Source organism: Zootoca vivipara, chromosome 17 (genome assembly GCF_963506605.1).
Source record: "Zootoca vivipara chromosome 17, rZooViv1.1, whole genome shotgun sequence".
In the NCBI taxonomy this organism is placed as follows: Eukaryota; Metazoa; Chordata; class Lepidosauria; order Squamata; family Lacertidae; genus Zootoca; species Zootoca vivipara.
Genome location: NC_083292.1, coordinates 33357714 through 33385096, shown reverse-complemented (window position 1 = coordinate 33385096; position 27383 = coordinate 33357714). Strand labels below are relative to the sequence as shown.

At 48.7% G+C, this 27383-nt stretch overlaps 3 protein-coding genes and 1 non-coding gene across 6 annotated transcripts in view; 2 read left to right on the top strand and 2 right to left on the bottom strand.

Moving 5' to 3' along the window:
• The window catches only part of ADAM15 (ADAM metallopeptidase domain 15), a 365789-nt gene that overhangs the window by 262373 nt on the left and 76033 nt on the right, over positions 1-27383 (top strand). The gene's annotated exons all lie outside the window — the stretch shown is intronic.
• TRNAI-AAU (transfer RNA isoleucine (anticodon AAU)) lies at positions 4516-4587 on the bottom strand. The gene has a single exon. It is a non-coding gene; the product is annotated as a tRNA-Ile (tRNA).
• SLC50A1 (solute carrier family 50 member 1) lies at positions 6888-15179 on the top strand. Its single transcript, XM_035098972.2, has 6 exons — positions 6888-7105; positions 8066-8143; positions 9862-9985; positions 11108-11269; positions 13203-13322; positions 14301-15179. The coding sequence occupies exons 1-6, from the start codon at positions 7032-7034 to the stop codon at positions 14400-14402; spliced, it is 660 nt and encodes a 219-aa protein (XP_034954863.2). The 5' UTR covers positions 6888-7031; the 3' UTR covers positions 14403-15179.
• DPM3 (dolichyl-phosphate mannosyltransferase subunit 3, regulatory) lies at positions 20947-21893 on the bottom strand. Of its 2 annotated transcripts, none has more exons than XM_060269355.1 (2): positions 21767-21893; positions 20947-21318 (listed from the first exon to the last, which is right to left on the bottom strand). In XM_060269355.1, the coding sequence occupies exons 1-2, from the start codon at positions 21777-21779 to the stop codon at positions 21017-21019; spliced, it is 315 nt and encodes a 104-aa protein (XP_060125338.1). In that variant the 5' UTR covers positions 21780-21893; the 3' UTR covers positions 20947-21016. The 2 variants fall into 2 exon arrangements, with proteins under 2 accessions (XP_060125338.1, XP_060125339.1); XM_060269356.1 differs by having other exon boundaries at positions 21818-21893.

Sequence of the window (27383 nt, the reverse complement as noted above, 5' to 3'; positions counted from 1 at the left end):
ATGCTTATTCCATAAAGAAGCTCGTTTGTTTCTAAGGGATCCCAAGGTTTTTTAACATCAGTGCGGAGGTTTTGGCTATATGCACCATTCCCTCTATATCTGGGGTTTCATGGTTAGCGCTTTTCCTTATGTAGTCAAAATGACGCAAGGTCCAGGCAAGGTTGGAGGAAGGTTCCCAGAAACACAGCAAATATTCTCCCCTCCCCATCATCAAGGAGGGGACAGAAACCCCAAAACAGCCCAGCGAGGAATGAATATGCTCAGTGTCTGCCATGCAATGCTGACAGACTGTTGGGAATTGGGGTGGGGAGTGGGAAAAGTAGGGCGGAATGGAGTATCGTAGAGAAGGGTAGGTCTGGCCGGCTGGCACCCACACTGCAACGTTTGGTTGCAGATCCTGCTCGCATTCACTAAACAGAACTGCTGAATGGATGGATTGGACTGTGCATAAGCGAAAGATAAAACAGCCTAAGCGTTTTGGAATGGGTCGGCAGAAAAACGAGATGGAGAATCGTTCTGTCCTTCCATCGCGTCAAAGCTATTTCTGCCACGAACTGGGAGTGGGTGGCAGCGGGCTAACTTTGCCTCCCCTGCCCTCTCCCAGTCGCCCCAATTCCTGATTGCTTCTCCGCCAAGCATCTCGTAATGAGCAGTGGGAAGAGACAGGATGCCAGACTGGAAAGACCAGAGGACAAGCCCTGGCTGGAAGTGACTCTACCTTCCGACTATGCTGCTGTGTGACTCGAACGCAGAACCTGTCAGGCTCAACCCTAAGCTCAGGCATGTCACTTTCTCTCTCTCTCTCTCTCTGCCTGTTTCTCAACTGTCAAACGGGGATCACAGCATACCTAAACCTGGAATGCTGTTTGTTGTCATCCGGGTGTCAATCAAAAGCTCGTGTGCGTTAATTTCATATACTGGTAAATTGCTTACAGGTTGGAATGAAGGCTTGCCATTTTACATAGCTAGTTGCTATATCATAGGTAGGCAAACTAAGGCCCGGGGGCCGGATCTGGCCCAGTCGCCTTCTAAATCCGGCCCGCGGACGGTCCAGGAATCAGCATGTTTTTACATGAGTAGAATGTGTCCTTTTATTTAAAACTAGTCTCATTCAGCCTGTTAAGAAAACGGGCGCTAGAGGTGTAACGGGGCTGCGGCCTTCCCTCCCTTTCTGCGCTCGGCCGCGGGGCGCGCCAGGAACGCAATTAAACAAAGCGCTCTCCCGTCATGTCCTGCGGCCGAGCACAGAGAGGGAGGGAAGGCCGCGGCCCCGTCGCTCCTCCCACGGGCCAGGTAGGGGTGTCAGGAGGCGGTGGCAGCGGACCAAGATGGCGGCATCGGGCTCCGGGGAGCCTCCGGCATCGGGCTGCAGGGGAACGGGAGGCAGAGGGTTGGGGGGGGAGAGAACGTGTGCGTGTGTACGTCCCGCCTCTTCGTCCAGTCCCTGTGTCCGTGGGGCACATGCGCCTTAGCGCGGACAAAGGGACACAGGGAATCTGGACGCAGAGACACAGGGACTTTATTATATATGATGCATCTCTGGGTTACTTGTGGGGCCTGCCTGGTGTTTTTACATGAGTAGAATGTGTGCTTTTATTTAAAATGCATCTCTGAGTTATTTGTGGGGCATAGGAATTCATTCTCTGCCCCCCCAAAAAATATAGTCCACCCGGTCTGAGGGACACTGGACCAGCCCCCTGCTGAAAAAGTTTGCTGACCCCTGTGCTATATACTAGGACAGCCTCTGAGCACGCAGAGTGGTTTTCTCATCCCAAATCATCCAATACACCTTGAGTAAGAGGAGCGAAAGATGAGATCTTGTGTCAAGTCTATGGCCTAACACCTGCTCCTCCAGCAGTCGAGGTAATCATATAATAAAAGTCCATTTTAATATTGCTGATCGCTTTGGAATCTTAACGATGATGAGCTAAGGCATATATCTATGCATAGTAAGTCTTATTTTTGAAACTATTAAAATATTACCGTGTTTGCAGAATGACTATACTGCAAGGAATCCTAGTTACATAATATATGCATATGATAAAGGAAACTTGTGACTTCAAGTCACTTTTGTGGACAGATAGCTTTTATGTTGCTCCTGGCGAACAGCGGACACCTGACCGGCTCTTTTCTCTTTCCCTTCTCTATACTTTTTCGACGCAGCTGTTATGTGCTCATAATTTATTTTCCTGCTCCAATATCGAGCGCAGTCGATTCGCAATCTCCATTGCTTAGCCTAGCCGACCCTAGCAGCCGTCCTCAAAATGGGATCTTGATGATTATTTGGTACATCTTTCATACAATGTAATAAGAATATCGACGGGCCTAAAGATAATTTTAGTCCAGGGAGCACCACTTTATGTCCCAAATAATCTGGGCAGTTAAAGACTGTAGGCTTCTTGCGGGCAGGGACCTGTGGCCTGGGCGTTACTGTGTACACTGAATGTGCTTCATTGAATTGAAGGGCCATAGCTCAGGGGTCCCTGATTCAAGATCCTGGGTTCAATCACCAGTTAGGGCTGGGAGAGAATCCTGTTTCAAATCCTAGAGAACCACTGCCAGTCAGTGCAGGCATTATTGAGCTAGATGGACCAATAATCTGATTCTGTATAAGGAAGCCTTCTAGGTTCCTACGTAAATAAATATGAATAACAAACATCACAATTGGAGACAGATCTGTTGGAATGTAATGTTAATGCGCTATCTAAAATGTATAAGACAGGCATCCCCAAACTTCGGCCCTCCAGATGTTTTGGACTACAACTCCCATAATCCCTGACCACTGGTCCTCTTAGCTAGGGATCATGGGAGTTGTAGGCCAAAACATCTGGAGGACCGCAGTTTGGGGATGCCTGGTATAAGATGTATTGGAATGGGAGACAAAGGAAGAGCAAGTAAAATCCTCATTGATACACTGGGTAATAGATATTGGTTATGATATAGCTACAGAAGCATGGGAACGATTGTGGAATACAGATATAAAATTCACAGCATGCTATGGCTTAAGAGAAAACTATATGAAAATGTTATATTGATGATATCTAACACCGAGTAAACTGGCAAAAATGTATAAATCAAAATTGAATAAGTGTTGGTAATGCAAAGAGAAATAAAGTACTTTTTATCCTATGTGGTGGTCTTATGCCAAGGTTAAAGCTTATTGGGAAATGATATATAATGAATTGGAAAAGATGTTAAAAATAGCAATTGGGGAAAAAAATCCCCCAAAACCAGAAGCTCTCCTTTTGGGAATTATTGAGGCTGAACTACCCATACTATATAAAAAATTATTCATGTATGTGACTACAAGAATGTTATTTGCCCCCAAATGGAAAGAAAAATAAGTCCTGACGAAAGAAGAATGGATACAAAAACTTATGGAATATGCAGAAATGGCAAAACTTACCGGAAAAATAATAAATCAAGATAACAAACTTTTTTTATTATAAAAGAATGGAAATGGTTTATTGAAATATTTACAAACAAACTGCAAACAGATAAGAACATTGGCAGGATAATTGTAATACATATTTAGTATATATTTACAGTAGATAAATAAATGAATAAGTTAATTTGGAATATGCAGGAAATATGCAAAATAAATTTAAGGAACCGCAGAAAGAGGAGGAAGAAAGGTGAGTTTTGAAATGTTAGAATGATTGTAAAACTATTGTAATGTATATAACTGAAAATCATAAATAAAAATTACAAATAAATATCAATAACGAGCAAAATGGGTTGGTGTAATTGTAAAGCTTTATAATTCCAAATGTGAACACTCACAGAATGACCATTATATTCCAAGGGAAGTTCACCTGGCGCCTTCATTTTACACCTTTAAAGGTAAAGGGACCCCTGACCATTAGGTCCAGTCCATAGCTGCCAAGTTATCCCTTTTTTACAGGGATTTTCCCTTATGCTGAATAGGCTTCCTCGTGAGAAAAGCGAAAAACTTGGCAGCTATGGTCCAGTCGTGACCGACTCTGGGGTTGCGGCACTCATCTCGCATTATTGGCCGAGGGAGTCGGCGTACAGCTTCCAGGTCATGTGGCCAGCATGACAAAGCCGCTTCTGGCGAACCAGAGCAGCGCACAGAAACACTGTTTACCTTCCCGCTGGAGCGGTACCTATTTATCTCCTTGCACTTTGACGTGCTTTCGAACTGCTAGGTTGGCAGGAGCTGGGACCGAGCAACGGGAGCTCACCCCGTCACAGGGATTCGAACTGCTGACCTTCTGATCAGCAAGCCCTAGGCTCAGTGGTTTAGCCCACAGCACCACCTGGGTCCCATATTTACACCTTTAGGCCCAGGCAAAAAAGTTCCTTTTCAACCAGGCCTTGGACTGATTGACAGCCGATGTCCTTTTAAATGAGTTGTGGGAAGAGGGTGGGTTATTGGCTAGTTGGTGTCCTTTTTACTATGTGTTTTGCAGCTTTTATATTGTAATTTTATGTGGAGTTGGAAGGGACCTTCAGAGGTCCTTTAGTCCAACCCCCTGCAATGCAGGAATCTTTTGCCCAAGGTGGGGCTCGAACCCACAACCCTGAGATTATTAATCTCATGCTCTGCCAATTGAGCTAACAAGCTACAGTTCCCAGGAGACTTTGGGAGAAGACACAGCTGCTTAAAGTGACAGTCGTGCTTTAAACGCATAGTACAGACGGGGCCTTAGCTGGGTACAACTTGGAACATGTTGAGCAACCCACAAACACAACATAAATACTGCTTTTTATTGTTATAATTATAGCGACTCGTGTAGCGTCTCTCTGGAAATGTTCTATTTACATCTCTCTCTCGCACACCCTCATCCCACGCAATCTAACTGTTTGGGTGCATCTGCTGAAGAATAATGACTCAGAAAGATGAACAATTAACTTTCCTTCTCCCTTTTCTCCGTTGTTATTGTGTTTGGTTGTGTTCCGTATCGATCTGTTGTCTTAGGCTGGTAACGCTTTGTTCAAACCAATTGTCTCGCTTGCTAAAACTCGTAATACTGCGTGTTTGTTTAAGGGGAGGCAGGAGAAAATGAACAGCAGGACGGAGCCTCGATGACGAAGTCCCAGGATCAATTAATTCCTCCAGAAGCCCCAGCACCTATCTCTCCCCCCCCCCCACTTTTTAAAATCCCATGGGTGGGAAAATGAAACAGATTTTGAGGGTAGGCCTTGCAACCAACTAAGTCCTGCTTTTAAGCATCAGGAATTGTATCCCTTTTCCCACCCAGTCCTTGTTTCAGCCCCATAACCTCTTGTCCGGTTTTTTTGCCCTGTAGGAAACAGGTGCTGGGGCTGAACCCTGGAACCCATTCCCCCATTCCACTCATTTTATAGGGATAAGAAAATAGGTTCAGGGGCTAAGCCCTATAACCCATTACTACTGTGTCACAGCCCCAGTACCTCTTTCCTCATTTTCAAAAAAGAAAACAAGGGCAGATGTTGAATCCTGGAGCCCATTACGCCCTTGTTTGAGCCCCAGCACCTATTCTGCTCCCCTCCCTTTCTTTTAACCCTATTGAGAAAATAGGGCCTGGGCCTGGGAAGCCATTAAGTCCTTGCTTGAGCCCCAGCGTCTCTTTCCCCTGCCCCTTAAGCAAGGGGTGGGGGAGCTTTTCCATCCTGAGGGCCACATTCCATTCTCGGCAGCCTTCCAGGGGCCACATGCAGGTGGTGGCTGGGGCCAGTGGCAAAAGTGGGTGGAGTTTCTACACACTTTTCCACACAGCTCTGTTCTCCATCCCGGGACTCCTTGGTATTTCTTCTCTTGATTTGCCCCGCCTCTTCCCCCCCCTCCGCTGCTTTACAATCCAAAAGGAACAATAAAATAGGTACAGGGGCTAAGCCCCAGAGCCTATTACCCCACATTTGAGCCCTGGCACCTCTCCCACTTTTGTTCCGCACCCGGTAACAGAAAAGAAAATAGGCCTTAGCTCCAGAAGCTACAATTGCCTCCATGCCTGAGCGCCGGAACCTCTCCCATTTCTTTTTTTTCTTTTTTTTGAAAGGAAATACAGGTGAAACTCGGAAAATTAGAATATCGTCGAAAAGTGCATTTATTTCGGTAATGCAACTTATTGTTTTTTCTTTTTCTTTTAATTTTTACAAATGCTTTCTTTTGGAAATTCAACAAATAATTACAATTGCAACAAATAAAGGCTTGACCTATCTTGCTTTGCAGGTCATGCATATATCATCTCATATATTGGTTTCACCTTTTAAGTTGCATTACTGAAATAAATGCACTTTTCGACGATATTCTAATTTTTCTGAGTTTCGCCTGTAGGTGCTGTTGTTGAACCCCCACCCCTCTTGTTTGGGCCCCTAACCTCTCCTCTTCCTTTTGAAATCCAATAGGGAAAGAAAAATAAAATAGGTGCAGGGACTGAGCCCTGGGGCCCAGTTTCCTCCATGTGTGAGCCCCGGAACCTTTCTCTCTTTCAAAACCCAGTGGGGGGGGGAAGGGAATAAGGAAGATAGGTGCAGGGACTAAGCCCTTGGGCCCATTTCCCTCCGTGTGTGAGCCCCAGAACCTTTCTCTCTCCCTTTCAAAACCCAGTAGAGGAAGGAGAAATAAATAAAATAGGTGCAGGGACTAAGCCCTGGGGCCCATTTCCCTCTGTGTGTGAGCCCTGGAACCTCTCTCTCTCCCTTTCAAAACCCAACAAAGCGGGGGGGGGGGAAATAAAGAAAAGATGTGCAGGGACTGAGATCCTTTCCCAAACCATTCACGAGCCCCTTTGCTTGAGCCCCGGAACCCAGCCATCCTTCCTGCCCTTTAGGGAAGCCTGAACGCCGCGCCCTTTCCCACGGCCCGCCCCGTGCGAGGCGGAGCTGCGGCAGCGCGGCTGCCTGGGCCACTTTGGCGGAGGGGCGGAGCGGGAGGCGGGTCCGGGCGAGGAGGATCCGGCCGAGGTGGGAAGGAGGGCGGCCAGGCGCCCCATCGCGGGGGGTTTGCCCGGGAGGGAGGGAGGGAGGCAGCGAGCGGTTCCCCGCAGGGCTTCCTCCGGGGATCGATCTTGGACAGAGCCTCCGCGATGGGTCCGGTGGGGCTGCAGCTGCTCTCGGGGGCCTGCCTACTCTTCTCCCTGGGCATGTTCGGGACTGGCCTGTGAGCGCATCATTTTTTGGTGGGGGGCATTGGTTGTGGGGAGGGCGCAAACAAACCACATCTGGGCCTGGGGTGGGTGGGTTCTGGTTGGGTCAGGGATGTGGGGCTGTAGCAGGGGTGGGGTGGGGAGGTGGATCTCCTGCCCTTCTTCCCCAGCAAGTGTCAAGCTCTGCCCCCGAGGTAGACACGTAGGGCTCCCCCCCCCAGTGTGCACGTGTGAATGCGACGTGGCTTGGAGTGTCGCACTTATCGCGGTGGGGCAGAGCTCCAGCGACGTGTCTGTGTGCGAGAGGTGTTGACAATAACAGTTTTATGGGGCGGAGCTACCAGGAAGTGGGTTGCTATGCAGCAGGATATATCGACAAAAGGCTCAGGTTCAGGTCTTCAATATTCCAGGTCAGGCACCCCCAAACTTCGGCCCTCCAGATGTTTTGGACTACAAACCCCATCATCCCTGACCACTGGTCCCGTTAGCTAGGGATCATGGGAGTTGTAGGCCAAGGGTTGCCTGTTCTAGGTGTTTTCTCTCGCTCCCATCCCCAACGGCTTTTTGGTTCAGTGCCGCACTTATAATTTATGTGGGTTAAGGCATGGGGTGTATTTTGATGTGGGGCAGATAGAACCAAGGATGGTGTGGGGAACACAGACCACGTACACAATTAGAGCACACATACGAACCCCAATAATCCTGGGAACTGTCGTTTGCTGAGGGTGCTGGGAATTGTAGCGCCGCGAGAGGAAATGACATTTCCCAGGATCCTTTGGTGCAGGTGTGGGTGCTTTAAAAATGAAGACAAAACGGGTTCAAGTGGCACAGAGCTGGGTATGTGAGTGGGGCAGAGCGGTGGGACGGGTGGTGGAAGCATGGAGCTATGGGCACACAGGCGCCTGGTTGTAATCAAATGGGGAACTACGTCAGCCCCCGTGACGACAAGGTATCCTCTCTCGCCTCTTCCCCAGGTCTGACCTAAAGCAGATGTTTGCAACCCAGAGTGTGGAGAACATCCAGTTCCTGCCGTTCCTCACCACCGATGTCAAGTATGGACTGGGACTCATTGGGGGCGCTCTTAACGTGGTTGTGGAACCTGTGGCCAAACATTGATGGATTCCACCTCCAACCACCCCTGCTGGCTGCAGGGGTTGATGGGAATTGGAGTCCAACATGATGGCCGCAGCTTCCCCATCCCTGCTTTACACCTCTGTAGGTGCATTTAATAGGTGATCCCTGATTGGTTGGGACCACCTGTGTCTAGGACAAGGATGGGGAGTGTGGTGGTCCTTCAAAAGCTGCTGGACTCCCATTACCCCGGACCTTTGGCCGTGCTGGCTGCAGGAGCTGAGGGGAGCTGGCCTCCAGCTTTATCTGGAGGGCCTCAGCCTCCCTGTCCCTTGCACATGCAGCCTAACTGCGCAGAGCGGGCTCCTGCTATTGCATGTCTTTGGGTGGTCGTTGGCAAGTCTGCACAAGTGCACAAGTTTGCCCTTTGGGGTTAGAGCTGCAACCTGGGCGATGTAAACAAGGTTGCAGAGTGAGCTCTGCTAAAACCAGCAATTCTTCTGCACCCAGATTCCGCAGCCTGAATAAAGCATATTTTTCTATGGCTGCGTGGTTTCCTATTTTGATTGATTCATACTTTATTTTTGATTTGCTACTCATGCAAGACACTGAATGATGATGACGACGATGATAATAATAATAATAATAATAATAATAATAATAATAATAATAATAATAATAGCAATCTACAAGAAGATAGGAAATGAACATATTTCATCCCCACTTACACTACCTTTATCATTGTCATTATTTTTTATTGTATTCTTTTAATTTTTTTTAAAAAATACTTTATTGCATGTTCAAAATTTACAAAAGGAAAAAAGAATGAAAATAATTGGTTACATACAGTATTCTAAAATGTAAATAACTATTACAAAAGACAGGATAGAAATATTTAAAATAACCAGGAAACATTAAAAAGGAAAAAAGGGGGGGGGGATACAAAACCAAACCAAAATAAAATAAAATAAAATCAATCAATAGCAAACCAAAACAAACGACAAAGTCTAGAAGGAACCAAGAGCAAAAAACACTATTCAAATACAAACATTGTTTAGGAAGTTCAAACCAATACTTGAATGTTTAGAAAATCTTTCATACTGGATTGATCATTATTATTGACTTCATTTGTTGGAGATCTACTACAAAAATGTCTTGAGGCAATTTAAAAATACTGAAAAATGCATTATATTTTAGGGAAACTAAAAACAACAAGCCCTCAAAATGATCCCCGGCTGTATTCCTAACGCAAGCTAATATTGAATTCAAAAGGACTTGCATTAAAGTACGGTAGACATGGTTAGGGTTGCGCTGCAATTCAAAAAGCGGCAGACAGAAACCCTACCTCCCTCTTACCAAGTACGCATGATTGTTTGGGCCGCTTTGCCCATACTGTTTTTAGCGTATGTTTGTACCCATAAGGACTAGAGACTTGACATCTTACAAATGCAGCCTGAGGTTCTTGGGACGCAGAGATCTTGCACCTGGTAGCTTCGGCCATGATTCTGCTGCAGGCTAACTGAGCTCTGGGTGTGCATGATTGTGATATGGCTGTTAGCAGAGATGCGGTTTTTTTGGCACCCTGACCCCTTCTGCGGTACGTCCTGTGCCGGCTACACTGTGTGATTTGGAGTTACTGGAATGGCTGTCCTCGTTAAAAGCAGCACACCGTAACTTTTACCTTCTGTTTCCCCATCAGTAATTTGAGCTGGCTGAGTTATGGCTTCCTGAAGGGAGACTGGACACTCATCCTTGTCAACGCAGTGGGCGTGACGTTGCAGACTCTCTACATCCTGGTCTACTTCTACTTCAGCTCGGAGAAGGTGGGTGGGGAATGTGGCCAAAATCAGACAAAACCCTTTCTCCCTGAGATGCTAGCTTTTTACAAACGGGGAGGAGTTTCCTGGCTCGTGACCACTGCACCTTCTCAAGTGGTACAATCCCAAGAAGCCTGTACCATGTGCCGTTTTGTAACAAGCTCTTGAACTGGCTCTTTGCTGGCACCCTCAGGCCCACATTCAGAGGCTGTTGACTCAAGAGGGCTGGTATCTTGAATCAACAACAGACCATGTTTTGATGGGCCATAAATTTTCCATAGTGCTCCAGCCACGCCCTGACTTACTACCTGGGTCATTTGCAGGGCACTGCGGAGGGAAGGAGGGAGACTTCTGTATTACACACACAAATCCAGCTTTGCATGATTACACACACAAACCCAAGTGCCTTGCATGATTTTTTAATGTATATATTTAATGTGCATAATGTATATAATTATTATTCACTGCACTTATTGGTCACTTTTTTGGTGAAAAAATAAACTCATAGCAACTTCCAGTAGAATACGAAAAATGGAAACCAAGCTAAAATACAGCTTGGCTGGTAGTGCATGAAGACTCAAGGCAACCTTGGCTCTCCAGATGTTTTGGAACTACAACTCCCATGATCCCTAGCTAACAGGGCCAGTGGTCAGGGATCATGGGAGTTGTAGTTCCAAAACATCTGGAGAGCCAAGGTTGCCTATGCCTGCTCAAGGTCATGGGTTCGAGCCTTGGCGCTGGGCAAAAATATTCTTGGATTGCAGGGGGTTGGACTAAATGGTCCTTTCCAACTCTACTATTCTGTGATTCTATGAAAAGGTAATAAAAGCGAACCACATGCATAGACATCAAAGGTGGTCTAACACAAATACTAAAATATGCCACGATATATAAAATTTGCTAGCTTAAAGCCTGGCTGAAAAGAAACATTTTTACCCGATCCTTAAAAAATAACTAGTGATGGTTCCAACCGCATGCCTTCCGTGGGGAGAGTCGTGAGTGCTTAAAGTGGGATGATACCACTTTTAAATGCCTGGTGCAGATGGGAGCGAGAAATGGAGTAGAAGTTTAAATAGTGAGTGTTGTTGATTCCAAATAACCATCTCCTTTTCCCCTTCCCTCGTCTAGCGGGCTGTGCTGTTGAAGACCATGGCCTTATTGGCAGTACTCCTCCTCGGCTACGGCTACTTCAACCTGCTGGTTCCGGATGTTTCCATGCGCCTGACGCGCCTGGGCCTCTTCTGCAGCCTCTTCACCATCACCATGTACCTCTCGCCACTGGCTGACCTGGTATGCTACAAAAATATATATATTGCGATCCTCATAAACTAGCATGCAGGAGTAATATTGCCCTCTCGACAGCAGCCACGGATATTCCCTTTTCCTACTGGAATCTTCCAGGCCCCTTCTCAAGCCATCCAAGTGGGCGGACGTCGCTACATCTTGTGGGAATGAGTTCCACAGGCACCGTCTGAACCTAAGACCATATAGGAAAGAGATTGGTCGCTGGGCCAGGCCCAAGGCCCATAATAGCCCAGTTCTATTAATCGAGTCCAGTTTTAATCAAGGCTATTCAAAACCGTCATTTAAAATCCCAAAGTTTTTTAAAAAAGGGCTGATTTGAAATTGCTAATGGAAACTCAAGTTTGCCGCTGGCATGTTGTATGTTTCCCGAGCGTACATTTTCAAGCGTTTGGGGTTTTTTCTTACACAGGCAAGCCAAGAGGCATGAACAGAGTTCAAGGACACATTTCTGCCAGGGGGAAAAACACCCCAGGAGGCTGCAAAGCAGGCGTGGCCTGGTGAGAGTTCCAAGGGCCAGATAGGAAGGTTTAGAGGGCCGCATTTGACCCTCAAGGCTGAGGGTCATTCAGCTGACCAATTAAATATAGCATCCTGGAAACTGTTATTTAGAAGGGCTATGATATAAACGGATTAAGGGTGTTGTTGGTTTTCTTTTTTAAAAAGAAATGAATAAGAGAGGTGAATTTACGACTAAATAAGTGCCTGCCCTCAGATGGCATAGCCCTATCGGGCCTAGTCATCCCTGTGGCTTCATCCTGTGTTGCGTAACTCTCTGCTTTGGCCCCGATCCCATCCCCACCCTGCTTAGCCATCCAAAACATTTGCGCACCGCAGCTCAGGTGTCTAGTGAGGCCGGTGCCTCTTCCTGTGATGAGACAACGGCAGGACCGGAATCTTCCGGAAGCCAAGCCTGCCTGCCAGGTGGCGGCATGGCAAGTCCTTCATTATTATTGTTTTCTTAAGGTGAAAAGGAAATGTCCTTGTTCAGAGAGAGAGAGTGAGCATTTGTGATCCCGAGAAACCGGATAAGTTGGAGGACTCGGGTTGTTGAACGAACACACTGGTCCCAGTTCACGTGGAACTGGGAAGTGTGGTTTAGTACAGAGATATGAGAGGAACCAAGGCTTGCGGGAAAAATCCCAGCCTTTGAGAGGTTTCCGTCTTCTTTTTTCTGGCCTGCATGACTTCTCCCAAACTAGATCGCCAGCTGTTGTTGGACTACAACTCCCATCATCCCTTGCTTAGCAGAACTAGTGGTCAGGGATGATGGGAATTGTAGTCCAAAAACAAGCTAGAGACCCAAGTTTGGGAAACCCGTGAGAGCTTCTTCCTGGTGAAAATGTTTCCTTAAATACCAATTGCCTGCCTGCATGGGGGAATGTAGGGGTGTGTGTGTCTATGTCTGACAGGAAAATCACCCACCGTTCAAAGGGAAGTGTCACATAAGACGCTGCCTTATACTGAGTCTATTGGTCCATCTAGCTGAGTGGCTGGGGAAACCCAGCCAGATGGGCGGGTATAAAGAAGGCTGATCGCCAAAGAATTGATGCTTTTGAATTATGGTGCTGGAGGAGACTCTTGAGAAGTCCCATGGACTGCAAGAAGATCAAACCTATCCATTCTGAAGGAAATCAGCCCTGAGTGCTCACTGGAAGGACAGATCCTGAAGCTGAGGCTCCAATACTTTGGCCACCTGATGAGAAGAGAAGAATCCTTGGAAAAGACCCTGATGTTGGGAAAGATGGAGGGCACAAGGAGATTGGGACGACAGAGGACGCATCTGGTTGGCCACTGCGAGACTGGGGTGGTGGACCCAGGTGGGCTTTGGGGTCAGATCCAGCAGCCAGGCTCGTCTTTGTTTGGTGCCGACGGTCAGACCTGACACCTCTGAACCGGACAATTCTTTGCGTCTTCGCAGGCCAAGATCGTGAGGAGCCGCTCCACGCAGTGCCTCTCCTTCCCGCTGACGGTCACGACCTTCCTGGCTTCGGCCTCCTGGACCTTGTATGGGATTCTGCTCCAGGATGTTTACATCGCGGTGAGCAGCGCACGTGTGTGTGCGCCCGCCCGATTTTTGCGCACATGGAGGTGGCCGCGGCAGTACCCGACGAGCGGTTGTGCCCCCGTCTCTGCCCTCTGATAAATCATGCGGCATTGATTTTAATTAATTAAACAGAGAGGTCAATAAATCACCCGGGGTGGGGTGGGGTGGGGAGGCAGAGAGGAACATGAGAGCGGGTGGTGGTGATGCAATTGGATTTTTTTGATTGGTTTTTCTCCCCCGCCCCCCCTTCCTCCTGTTTGCCCTTCACCTCGTTCCTCCCCATATCTCCCTCTCGGGTTAAGAGGTTTTAAGGTGCTGTCTTATGCAGTCGGGTTTTTTAGTCCAATGAGCGCAGTGTTGTCTGCACTGGCTGGCAGCATCTCTCCAGGGTTTCAGGCAGGGGTCTCTCTCCCACCCCACCCCACCCCACCCCCCACACCTGGAGAGGTGCTATTGGGGAATGAGCCATTGGGGACTTTCTGCGAGCAAAGCAGATCCAGGTGAAACTCGGAAAATTAGAATATCGTCGAAAAGTGCCTTTATTTCAGTAACGCGACTTAAAAGGTGAAACCAATATATGAGATAGATGCATGATATGCAAAGCAAGATATGTCAAGCCTTTATTTGTTGTAATTGTCATTATTTGTCGTTAGGCGGGTCAATTATAAAATGGAATGGAATTAATGAAATAAATGTCTGTGGCGCAATGGATAGCGCATTGGACTTCTAGCGTAGTGAAGTGATTCAAAGGTTGTGGGTTCGAGTCCCACCAGAGTCACAGGTTTATTTTTGTATTATTGTAACTATTTGTTTTATTACTGTGGAATTTCCTAAAGAAAGCATTTGTCAAAATTAAAAGGAAAATAAAAAATAATAAGTTGCATCACTGAAATAAATGCACTTTTCGACGATATTCCAGTTTTCCGAATTTCACCTGTACTCTGCCACTGACCTCTTTTCCGCCTCTTCCAGGTCCCCAACGTGCCAGGCATAGCCACCAGCCTCATCCGGTTCTGGCTGTTTTGGCACTTCCCTCCGGACCTCAACAAAACCTACAAGTTGCTGCAAGCCTGAGGACCCAGGGGATGGGCCCTTGGCCAAGGAAGGGGGGAAAGCGCTGAGTCTCAGCTGGGTGTGATTGCTGCGTCCCAGCTCTCCTTGCGCCCTCAGGAGCCTCCCCCCCCCGCTCCAACCTTCCAGACTGCGCAAGTGGACTCCGCGGCAGGAACAATTCCTCCTCCATCTTGAGCTATATGGTGCAGACTGAAAACCAAGGAGCCAGAGGCCCCCAGTCCTGCCCCAGAGCAGGAAAAGGATGAAGGAACCAACCTACTCTCTCTGCTGCTTTTCCAGGGTACAACAGCAGCCCTCCGGGTGCTGCTGGACTACAACTCCCATCATGCCTGCCCATCGGCCGTGCTGGCTGATGGGAGCTGGAGTTCTGTAACATTGTTGAACTACAACTCCCAACGTCCCTTGCCCATCGGCCTTTCTGGTTGATGGGAGCTGGAGTTCTGTAACATTGTTGAACTACAACTCCCATCATCCCTTGCCCATCAGCCTTTATGGTTGATGGGAGCTGGAATCCTGGAACACTGTTGAACTACAACTCCCATCATGCCTCACCATTGGGTGGAGCTGATGGGAGTTGGGGTCCAGCAGCATCCTAACCAGCCACCCACGTTCTTCACCCTAGGCCTAGGAGGTGTCAACGCGGAAACCCCCCCTCCCCAAAAAGAAAATACTGGGGGCCTCCTCGCTTTAATGCATTACTTCCAGAAGGCAACTTTCTCCCCCCATTCAGCGGACAACCGTTTCTGCCGTCCGAGCAGTGAGGACTTCACAGTTTCCGCCTCCGTCCTCCAGGAGTGCCTTTTGACCAAGTTTTCTCCCCCTACTTTCCCCTTCGTCTTACTGCCCCACAAATGCCCCCTCCGCCCCTGTCTTCTTGCCCCAGTCTCTGGAGCGATTGCTCAGCTCTGAGCTCCGGAAGACTTGCCTAAGAAGCTGTGACTTTCCACACGAAGTGCCTTGTAATAAACCAGGTTGTTTTCTGGGAGGAGAACGCGCCTTGCCATCCTCCTTTCTGTGTAGGACTTGAGGAAGCTGCCATTATACCGAGTCCATGTAGCTCAGTATTGTCTACACTGACTGGCAGCCGCTCTCCAGGGTTTCAGGCAAGGGAGTCTCTCTGCCAACCGTGTGCTCTGCCACTGAACTGGGGCTCTTTCCTAGAGATAAAGTAAGGTTCCAGTCCTCATGGATGTGAACAAAGGGCTGATTGGAATAGGAACATTAGAAGCTGCCTAGCTCATTGGTAAAAATAACTCAATGTTTTCTACTACACTGGCAGCAGCTCTTCAGGGTTTCAGGCAAGGGGTCTTTTCCCTGGAGATTCCCGGGATCAAACCTGGAACCTCCTGCATGCAAAGCAGATACTCTGCCATGGAGCTACCGCCCCCTAGAAATAAAGGTCCCAGTCCTTTCTTTTATCCCGGAGAGGGCAGTTGCTTTCCCTGGATGCATCTAATTGACCACTATATGAAACAGGAGGCTGGACTAATTGAGCATTTGGTCTGGTCTTTGGTTTGTTTGTTTGTTTGTTTATTAACAATTCAGTGCATTTGGCCCCCTGCTTCTCGGCCAAAAAGATTTCCAGAGTGGCTTACATCAATTAAAACAAGGCAGTCCTTCCCCACAGGCTTACAACCTGAAAAACGGCAAAAGAGGGAAGAGCATCAGGGAGGGAAGAGGAAAGAAAGCAAACTCTGGCGCCAACTCTCAGATAGCAGTTCTTACATGACTGGCTGGCACAGAAAGAGCCCAGGGGTAAAAGGTGCCCTTTTGGCAAAGCTGGTGGAACGACCCTGCTTCTCTCTTGCGTCCACCACCCAGCAGGAAGTTCTCCTGCACAAGCTGCCTCGAAGTGCCATGTAAGGGTGTCTTGGGGTGGAGTGGGGTGGGGGGTTGTCTCCCCTTTGAACGTCTCTGTCTCCCGCACCAAAACAGGCTGATTGCAACAGTGTTCGTAATTCTCTGGGATCTTGAAACCATTTCTAATCCCAGAGCTGTCCTGTGGTTCACAGCAGCGCCATGCCTCTGATCACGTGCAGAGTGCGCCTCCCTTGCCAACAGGTTCTCATGATTCAGGAGCTGACATTTTAAAGCCAAGCCTCGTGCCCAGCCTCCTCGGAATTTATCAAGTGTGCTGTACTCTAGGGAAAAACGCACCACACCTTTCCAGTCCTCGAAGCCACCGATATCCCCGGAAGCCAGTCATTAGTTCGCTCCTGCTAATTATCCAGCTCACTTTGCCACGCCAGCTGTGCAGGTGCTAATTTTAAAAATCTAGAAAATCCTGGCTTTGGAACAAGGAGGAGAGACCTGGCAGGGCCAGGAGGATGGGGAGGTTCCAGTTTATGGCAGAAGCTCGCCTGACGCACAGGGCAGGCTGTTCTCCAGGATTGCGTCCTCAGGGGCTGCGTTTGGCACTGCAGAACAAGAAATGCAACTGTGGAGAGAGGATAACTTTAAAGAGAAATTGGGTCAACTGGCATTTTGGGCAGATGTTGCAAGCTTCTGAGTCACACAGGATTCTTTCGCAGACTATATAGAGTCCAGGAAAGAAATAGTGGGTTGTATTGAACATTGGATGCCCGAGAGTAAACCCATTGAAGTTAATTGGCATGGCTAGCCCAGGGGCCCCAACACTCCATGGATCTGCTCTGAAACAGCTTCAACCTGGCCTTCAAACTTTTGCAGCGCCACAATTTTAAAGGATGTCTTTCTGCTCCAAGCTTTCCGGGCACAATTCAAAAGTGTTGGTGCTGACCTTTAAAGCCCTAAATGGCCTCAGTCCAGTATACCTGAAGGAGCGTCTCCACCCCCATCGTCCTGCCCAGACACTGAGGTCCAGTACCGAGTGCCTTCTGGCGGTTCCCTCGTTGCGAGAAGCCAAGTTGCAGGGAACCAGGCAGAGGGCCTTCTCGGTGGTGGCGCCTGCCCTGTGGAACGCCCTCCCATCAGATGTCGAAGAGAAAAACAGCTACCAGATTTTTTAGAAGACATCTGAAGGCAGCCCTGTTCAGGGAGGCTTTTAATGTTTAATAGATTATTTTATTTCATTTTTCTGTTGGAAGGCGCCCAGAGTGGCTGGGGAAACCCAGCCAGATGGGTGGGGTATAAATTATTATTATTATTATTATTATTATTTCCTATCATTCCATATTTTTAAAACTTGATTACAATTGTTCTGCTGCCTTGCAGGGTACCTTTGGGAGAAGAAAAGGCTAAGGAGTAAACCCTACACAAATCTGGAGCGGAGTCCCTTGTATGCCTCCTTCCGGCATCTCCTGCACCCGAGCTGGTGCCAAACATCTTGCTCTGCTTACCTTTGGACCACATCTGTGAGGCCGAGAGGGGGTGATGGTTGTGTTGGCAGCCCAGAGTGTCTAGACACACTGCCCAGGCTTGCGCCCCAAGGAGGTTACTTGGCCATCAACTTTTGAGTAGAAATTAGGATGCTTGAGAAATACCATAATTTCCCGTCTATAAGACGCCCCCATGTATAAGATGCCCCCTATTTTGGGGGACTCGGGGTGCCCCCTAATTTTCGACATTATTTTTTTAGGTAAAAAACCTAGTCTTCTACATGGAAAAATACGGTAGTTGTAAAGCAACAGGAAGAAGCCTTGCTGGATCAATCCAGCAACCTGTTTGTACAGCGGTCAATCAGATGCTTCCAGGAAACACTGTTGGGTCTTAAGTCAAGACCCTCCCTCCCCATTACTCCATAATAATAATAATAATAATTTATTATTTATACCCCGCCCATCTGGCCGGGTTCCCCCAGCCACTCTGGGCGGCTTCCAAAAAAACAGAAATTCTAAAATACAGAAATCCATCAAACATTAAAAGCTTCCCTAAACAGGGCTGCCTTGAGATGCCTTCTAAAGGTCTGGTAATTGTTCTCTTTGACCTCTAGTGGGAGGGCATTCCACAGGGTGGGTGCCACTACCGAGAAGGCCCTCTGCCTGGTTCCCTGTAACTTGGCTTCTCGTAATGAGGGAACCGCCAGAAGGCCCTCGGAGCTGGACCTCAGTGTCCGGGCAGAACGATGGGGGTGGAGACGCTCCTTCAGGTATACCGGACCGAGGCCGTTTAGGGCTTTAAAGGTCAACACCAACACTTTGAATTGTGCTCGGAAACGTACTGGGAGCCAATGTAGGTCTTTTAGGACCGGTGTTATGTGATCTCGGCGGCCGCTCCCAGTCACCAGTCTAGCTGCCGCATTCTGGATTAGTTGTAGTTTCCGGGTCACCTTCAAAGGTAGCCCCACGTAGAGCGCATTGCAGTAGTCCAAGCGAGAGATAACTAGAGCATGCACCACTCTGGAGAGACAGTCAGCGGGCAGGTAGGGACTCAGCCTGCGTACCAGATGGAGCTGATAAACAGCTGCCCTGGACACGGAGTTGACCTGTGCCTCCATGGACAGCTGTGAGTCTAAAATGACTCCCAGGCTGCGCACCTGGTCTTTCAGGGGCACAGTTACCCCATTCAGGACCAGGGAGTCCTCCACACCCGCCCGCCTCCTGTCCCCCACAAACAGTACTTCTGTCTTGTCAGGATTCAATCTCAATCTGTTAGCCGCCATCCATCCTCCAACCGCCTCCAAGCACTCACACAGGACCTTCACCGCCTTCACTGGTTCTGATTTAAAAGAGAGGTAGAGCTGGGTATCATCAGCATACTGATGGACACCCAGCCCAAACCCCCTGATGATCTCTCCCAGCGGCTGCATATAGATGTTAAAAAGCATGGGGGAGAGGACAGAACCCTGAGGCACCCCACAAGTGAGCGCCCAGGGGTCTGAACACTCATTCCCCACCACCACTTTCTGAACACGGCCCAGGAGGAAGGAGCGGAACCACTGCATGACAGTGCCCCCAGCTCCCAAGCCCTCTAGACGGTCCAGAAGGATGTTATGGTCGATGGTGTCAAAAGCCGCTGAGAGATCCAGCAGAACAAGGAAACAGCTCTTACCTTTGTCCCTAGCCCGCCGGAGATCATCGACCAGTGCGACCAAGGCAGTTTCAGTCCCATGATGAGGCCTGAATCCTGACTGGAAGGGATCCAAATGGCTCCACAGCCCAGTATCCCTTTTCAGCAGCCAATTCAAAACTTCTAAAGAAGCCCATTCACCGTCCTTGACATTTTCTGCCTCCCCATTCACCGTCCTTGACATTTTCTATTCAGCAAGGGTATACTGCCTCTGAACCAGGAGGTTCCATTTGCCTCATTTTTAGGAGCCTTTCTGAACCGACAACTCATGCAAAAATGTATCGTGGCAGCGTATGAAAAAAGCGTTAAAAAGAGCATGAAATTATAAAATCATAAAATGCAGGCCAAACGTCCCACACTGAATCAAATTAATTATCTAAAAATACCTGGCGGAACAGAAATGTTTTCAGCAGGTGACAAAATATCAGGATTTCCAAGTACCTTCCTGATTTCAACAGGAACAGTCTTCCAAAGTTGTGGTGCCATCAACAAAGCCTTAAGTTTGCACGGAAACTAGGCCATTTTGAGATCCAGTTATAAGGCAGCAGAAGGAATTCCCAGGTGGAAAAATTCCACAGCCACCCTACCCTAAAGGCACACGGGGAACCTCTGTGTGTATCCTTATCAGAGATCAGGTTGGGGATATCTTTATTTATTGATTTATTTAATTTCTTATATCCCACTTTTTCTTCCAAGAAGCTCAAGGTGGCATAAATGGCTTTCCCCCCTCTTCAAATCCCTTAAACAATCCTGTGAGGTAGGCTAGGCCGAGTGGCAGCGACTGCTCCAAGGTCACCCAGTGAGCTTTGTGGCCAAAGGGGCATTTGAACCCTTCTCTCATCCTGGTTCTAGTCTCTAACTGCTACACGACCACCGGCTCTCTTTATATGTCAGTCCTGAAACACAAGGTGTTTAAAACAACAACAACACCCACACACACCACTGAGAGTTATCCTGAGCATGTGCAAAGTGCTATTCCCTTGCCTGCTTCAGTTCAGCTAACCCAGGGGTCAGCAAACTTTTTCAGCAGGGGGCCGGTCCACTGTCCCTCAGACCTTGTGGGGGGCCGGACTATATTTTGAAAAAAATGTGAACAAATTCCTATGCCCCACAAATAACCCAGAGATGCATTTTAAATAAAAGGACACATTCTACTCATGTAAAAACATGCTGATTCCTGGACCTTCCGTGGGCCGGGTTGAGAAGCCGATTGGGCCACATCCGGCCCCCGGGCCTTAGTTTGGGGACCTCTGAGCTAGCCCAGCTGTCCCCAGCTAGTCTGAGGGGCCCATCACCGCCTCTGTTGAAGAACACAAATCAGATTCTCTTCATCTCAGGAGCCCCAATGTGCCAGTGCTGCGGAGTAGACAACCCATCAGCTTCTGCTACCGGTAATGCCGAAAATAGGGCAGTGTATATTCTACAATTCAGGGGTGAAAAGGTGTAATATAGGACGCACTGGTTCACAATATCTTGCCTCGCACCGGCACCTAGGCAATCCACTCCCAGCAGATTCGATTCTTTTAAAAATCCACCCCCAGGCCACCAAAGAGCTCAGTTATGTTGTCTGAAATTTTATTTATTGCTCCCGACGGGGTGCTGTGCCCAAGTCCTTGTGCCAGGGAGGGTCAGAACCTCAGTCCGCGGCGGGAGAGGTCTTCCCGGGCCTCTCGGATCTGCTCCTGCAGCTCTCTCGCCGCCTCCTCGCAGTCGTTGAAAGTGGCCAAGCGGTACCCGACGACGCCCAGCGAGTAGCAGCCAAAGGCCACCAGCAGGTAGGTGGGCAGGGGCCACAGCACTTGGTGCCAGGCTGGGGGCAGCGGGTCGAGCCCCAAAAGGTTGAGAGTGAGAGTTGCCCAGACGGCGCCCAGGATAGACAGAGTCCAGAGCCACTGCAGGAGTTTTGTCATGGCGGTGCAGCTGAGCGAGCCTAGAGAAGAGGAGATGGGTCAGCGCTTGGAAGCAGGAGTAGGGGACTTCTGGGCTGTGTGGCCCTCCAGACCTCTCTGCCTGGCCCCACGGGAACTTCCCCAGGCCACACCCCTCGCCAGTCCCGCTTTGCACCCTGCTTTGCCTGGCTGGGGAACCCTGGTGCCTTCCCACTCTACCCACCAGGCTACACTGCCTCAAATCCATAGACAAGGCATCCATTTGGCCGCAGGCTTAATCCGTGCACAATGGAGAGTGGAGAGACGAAGTGAGGAACACTTAGCCCGAGTCAAATGCTCTAACCACCACAATGGCTCCCCACTCTCGTGGGAAAGGCACAGGAGCCCTGCAAGGGAGGAAAGTTGGCAATCCCAAGCATTTAAAAGAAGGAATGGCGTAAATGCTATTATTTCTCCAATGCAATCCTTCCAGATTTCAGCAACAATTACCCATCTCCCCCATCAAGTTGTCAATTTCCTCTCCTAGGCTGAAATTCCCACCTGGAATTTCCTTCCTGGTCAGCAGCGACGCTGTACAGCATTCGGGATTCTGCTCTTGCGCTGGGTTCCTGAGCGCGGCGCGCGGGGTGACGTCATATCCCCTTCCAGCCAATCACCGCCTCCTCCAGGAATTAGGTATTAGGCTGCGCGCCGCGGTGCATTCTGGGAGTTGTAGTTTATTCTCTCTCCTGTGAGAAAAAGTCACAAGATCTTCGGAAATCTTTAAGCAGAGGCTTGACAGCCATCTGTCAGGAATGCTTTGATGGTGTTTCCTGCTTGGCAGGGGGTTGGACTGTATGGCCCTTGTGGTCTCTTCCAACTCTATGATTCTATGAACATTTGAGGCTTTTAAGGGTAGAGAAAAGGCGACTCGGGGCGGAGAAGGGGGAAGAGACATCATACTGGGATATAAAATCATAGAATCATAGAAGTTGGAAGGGAACCTGAGGGTCATCTAGCCCAACCCCCTGCAATGCAGGAATACACAGCTGTGTGAATGTGCAGTCTTGGTGTTATCAGCACAAAGCTCTAACCAAGTAAAAAGGGAAAGACTTCTGCAAAAAGCTAGTAGTTCGTTTTACATTTACTTATTTATTTATTTACACTGCATTTATATTCCACCTTCATTTTTCTCCAAGGAGCTCAAGGTGGCCTGCATGGCTCTCCCACCATCTCATTTAATCCCCACAACAACCCCTTGAGGTAGGGCAGGGACTGCTTCCCGACATTATGCCCAGTGAGCTTTGTACACCCAAGTAGGAATTTGAACCCAGGCCTCTCCCATATCTTAGACCTAGGACCCTAACCACTACACCACACCACCGGCTCTAAACTATCCCACGAGAGGTATCGATGGTCAGTGACTTCTCACTTGGAGGGTTTTAGAAGAGAATTAGACAAATTCAGGGGAGAGAAGGGTTTGGTTTAAGAGTCACTCTCCTTTCCCATGGGACTCTGGGAATTGTAGTTCCCTCTGCAAGGGGCAAGGGGGGGCGTGTCCCCTAACAACTCTTAGTAAACTATACTTACCAGAGTTCTTAGGGGGAAGCCAAGTCTGTTTAAAGTGGTATGGTACTTCTTTAAATGTGTACTTCAGAGGGGGGTCTAATTGGATAGAATCCTCTACATGCAATCTTTTATACTTTCAAACGCTTTTATGAACCGCTTAATTTTTTTATTAAAAAAAAATCTCTTAAGCAGCATACAACATAAAATAAATAATCCAATGTCAGCTGTGCTGAGACGAGGCCCATTGAAAAGAATGGGCATGACAAACCTCAAGTCATTCATGTGCCTGGAGGTTCCAGCCCTTGTCAAAAATCTCAAATTATACGTATTTTTCTCCATTATAGCTGTACTCCAGAGCGAGCAGTGTAAGTTTTGGGGCTGTTTTCCACTGAGCTGCGATTACTATTTGAGCTGCAAAGATCTTATATAAGACCAATTGACAGTATGGTACCGTCAAAAAATATTCTGCAACGTTAATTTTGGGCAGCAAATGTTAGTTTCTTTTGTGATATTTATCTTTTCTGTCAAAATTAAAAAAACAATCCTGTCTCGTTTAAAAACCAAAAAGTCGCACAAATCCAGCAAAACACGAATGCAACAAACAAGAGCGTGTAAAAAGCAGGAGTTTGGGGAATTCAAATAAATTAAAACAAAGCAAACCAGGGCAGAGCTCCTGTTCGCTTGTGCCTGGATCGGTGCCCGGCTGGGCATGAACTCTGAACTTCCCTGGCCGCTGATGTCAGAATGGGGACCTTGGTCAAGAGCCTTGTTTCGCGTGTGGCTCAGACCAGTGGGAACCTCTGAGCTGCTGGTTCCCAGTGCCTGGCTCCCCACTCTGACATCACAAAGGAAGGCAGAGGGAAATGGCTTGTAATCGGTGCCAGGCTTTAAGCACGCAGCCAGAAGCAGGCAGCCGAGCCCCCTCTGAGCTCCCAACCCAGTTCCTGTCTCAGCACAGCCCGGGGCCCACGAAACTTGGCACCCAAGTGGGGCACAGAGGTGGATTAATTGGTGGCAGAGGAACAGAGGAAGTTGCCCGAGACTCAGTTGGGGCATCTAGCTTGGCATTGTCTGCAACAGGAGCAGGGAAAGCCGTGGCCCTCCAGATGTTGCGGGACTTCAGCTCCCACATCCCCCGGACTTGCTGACTATGCATTTAAAGTGGTATCATAGGATCATTGTAGAGTTGGATGGGATCCCGAGGGTCATCTAGTCCAACCCCCTGCAATGCAGGAATCTCAGCTAAAGCATCCAGGACAGCTTAATCCATGGGTAGGCAAACTAAGGTCTGGGGGCCGGATCTGGCCCAATCGCCTTCTAAATCCGGCCCGCGGATGGTCCGGGAATCAGCATGTTTTTACATGAGTAGAATGTGTGCTTTTAGTATTTAAAATGCATCTTTGGGTTATTTGTAGGGCATAGGAATTCGTTCATCCCCCCCCCCCCAAAAAAAAATATTGTCCGGAGTTATGGAAAAATATATATATATATATAGTCCGGCCCCCCACAAGGTCTGAGGGACAGTGGACCGGCCCCCTGCTGAAAAAGTGTGCTGACCCGTGGCTTAAGCCATCCAACCTCTGCTTAAAAACCTCCAAGGAAGGAGAGTTCGCCACCGCCCGAGGGAGACTGTTCCCCTTTCGAACAGCTTTTGCTGTCAGAAAGTTATTCCTGATGTTTAGTCGGAATCTCCTTTCTTGTCATTTGAAGCTATTGGTTCAAGTCCTGCCCTCCAGAGCAGGAGAAAACAAGCTTTCTCCATCTTCCATGGGGCAGCCCTTGAGATATTTGAAGATGGCTATCATCTCCTCTCAGTCAGTCTCCTCTTCTCCAGGCTACCCAGCTCCTTCCACTTTTCCTCATCCCGCTTGGTTTCCAGGCCCTTGATCATCTTGGTCACCCTTCTCTGCACACCTTCCAGCTTGTTAACATCCTTCCTAAATTGTGGTGCCCAGAAATGGACGCAGTATTCCAGGTGTGGCCTGACCAAGGCAGAATCCGTACCAGACCACTTTAAACAGTTGTGGCGTCCCCCAAAGAATCATGGGAAATTGTGTTCTGTTAAGGGTCCTGCAAGTTCTTTGGAGACCCCCACTATCCCCCCTCAGAGAACTACATTTACCAGAGTAGTGTAACAACCAATTATCCCTCTTCCCAGGGAACTCTGGGAATTGTAGCTCTGTGAGGGGGAATGGGGGGTGTCTCCTGGCAACTCTCAGCACCCTTAAACTACAGTTCCCAGAATTCTTTGGGGTGGTACTGTTTAAAGCAGTAGATAAAGGGACCCCTGACCATTAGGTCCAGTTGCGGACAACTCTGAGGTTGCGGCGCTCATCTCGCTTTACTGGCCAAGGGAGCCGGCGTACAACTTCCGGGTCATGTGGCCAGCATGACTTAGCTGCTTCTGGCGAACCAGAGCAGCACAAGGAAACACCGTTTACCTTCCTGCCAGAGTGGTACCTATTTATCTACTTGCACTTTGACATGCTTTCGAACTGCTAGGTTGGCAGGAGCAGGGACTGAGTCATGGGGGTTCAAACTGCCGACCTTCTGATCAGCAAGCCCTAGGCTCTTTGGTTTAGACCACAGCGCCACCCGCGTCCCTGTGGTAGGACTTGGCTTTAAACGTATAGCGCACATGAAATTTACGGGCTTAAGTTAGGCATGGGCCTGGATTTCTGTAGGTTTATTCCGAGTAGGGTTTAGTTGGATACAGCTCAGACTTTCTATCTCTTCCACAAACAGAGCCACCTCACCTTCCCCACAAAATGTGCCTGATTCCAAGAATCAACCGGAGAGGAAGCAGTGTTTTGTTTTATTCTCCTCTCGGCGGCTCTTTGGAAGAATCGAGGTGGCTTTCGGCAGGAAGCATCTGGTTTCCTCCGCGTCCGGCCGAGGCTGGGATTCGAACGATAGCTGAAGGAAATGTTGGCGAAGTGTGAGACTCAGGATGGAGATCGTGGGAGGCCTTTGAATTGAAGGAGACGGGATCTATCAACACCACCTAACTAGCACACTCATGGCTTTCAGGAAAACAAGTGGGTTGCTGCTGCAACAGAATGTTGCAGCATGGAGAGTTTTTGTGCCAGACCAGATAGGGCTTTCCCTCAGATAGCTCTTCCTCATGTTTAGTCAAAATCTCCTTGCATATGTCGAATCCATTGATTTTAGTCCTACCCCTTGGAGCAGGAGAAAACAAGCTAAACCTATCTCTAGACATTAGAAGATGGCTTTCATATCGCCCAGTGCTATTTTTCTATAAAAAGAGGTGCCGTTGCTCACCACGAACTTCTCCCTTGTTCTCTTAGAATGGCAGTGGTACCAACCTGAGAGGTGCCGGAGCTCACAGGATAGGAAAAAAAGCCCAGATACCGCCTCTCATTTGTTCTTCATACCCAACTTTCTCCACCATTCCTCAGAAAGCTAGGTTTCCAGACCCAATCAATCCCTCTTCATAGCTCTCAGAGGGGAATAGGATATCTCCCTAACTCGCAGCGCCCTCAACAAACTACAGTTCCCAGAATTCAGGGCGGGGGGGGGATATAACTACTCGAAATGGAGCGGTATGGAGCCCAAGTTGGTTCAGTTAATAAATTTGTGCTGTGTGAAGAAGCACTTCTTTGGCAGTTCTGAACCACCTCAGTAAACAGTTTCATTGGCGCAGGCCTGTTTCAGCAGAAGGCAGATCCCGGCTTTCCTCTGAGCATACACAAACTGCCAGGTGTTCTACATGCCTGCCTTTCTCCCTTTGCAAAGCCTTTTGAAGCAGACGGCTGCAGTCTGCAAAGATCTCCCTTAAGGCGTCTGTCCAGGAATGTGTCTCTCATTAGATTACAGACTTTGGCAGCCGGGGGGGGGGGGGTTTGAAGCTTATCGAAAAACCGCTGAAACCAGCAAACCTGGCGGGGGATCTCCAAGCTATGGAGGAGGTGGCGCCTGCTCCTTCAGCCCGGCACCCGTCTGCCTCCTGAATGAGGGCGGATCTAGCAGCCTTAGGGCAATCGCCCAGATCCTGCCCTCTCGTTGGTTTCAATTCCACAGCCTCTTTAGAGGGCCAGAGCTAAATTCAGCAAGTTGGGGAGCGCAGGGGTCAGAGGGCGAAAGGACAGAATTGTCAGAGTTGGGAGGGTCCTGCAAGTTCATCTAGACCAACCCCGCCACTAAATGCAGGAATTCTGCCGTTGACGGCTTCCCCGATACCGAGCAAAAAGGCTGGCATTGATGTGCAGGTTGCCACATCTCTGATAGGAATAATTTAAGGGAGCAAATTAGACGGCAATAAATACTAAACATGCAATTAGTCAACGGGATGAAATCGCTAAACCCCAATGCATGCAACGTAGAAGCACTCTGCTGGACATCAAACTGTAATAAAACGCTGGAAACTTGCAACGCCAGCGTGCCTGACAGAGAGACAGACAACCTGTTTCAATATCTCAAGCACTCCTTATAAAGTCAAAGGGCCGTAAGTCAGGTTTAAGCCCCGGCATCCAAGTAGGGCTGGGAATTTCCCCTCCCTGAAACTCTGCAGAGCTGCTGCCGGTCTGTGTGGACAATC

Excerpts from the sequence above, each read along its gene's own strand:
- SLC50A1 (XM_035098972.2), top strand. The coding sequence starts at position 7,032 with ATGGGTCCGGTGGGGCTGCAGCTGCTCTCGGGGGCCTGCCTACTCTTC. Across the intron at positions 7,106-8,065 it reads GGCATGTTCGGGACTGGCCT|GTCTGACCTAAAGCAGATGT; the intron begins GTGAGCGCATCA and ends CCTCTTCCCCAG. Across the intron at positions 11,270-13,202 it reads TCTCGCCACTGGCTGACCTG|GCCAAGATCGTGAGGAGCCG; the intron begins GTATGCTACAAA and ends GCGTCTTCGCAG.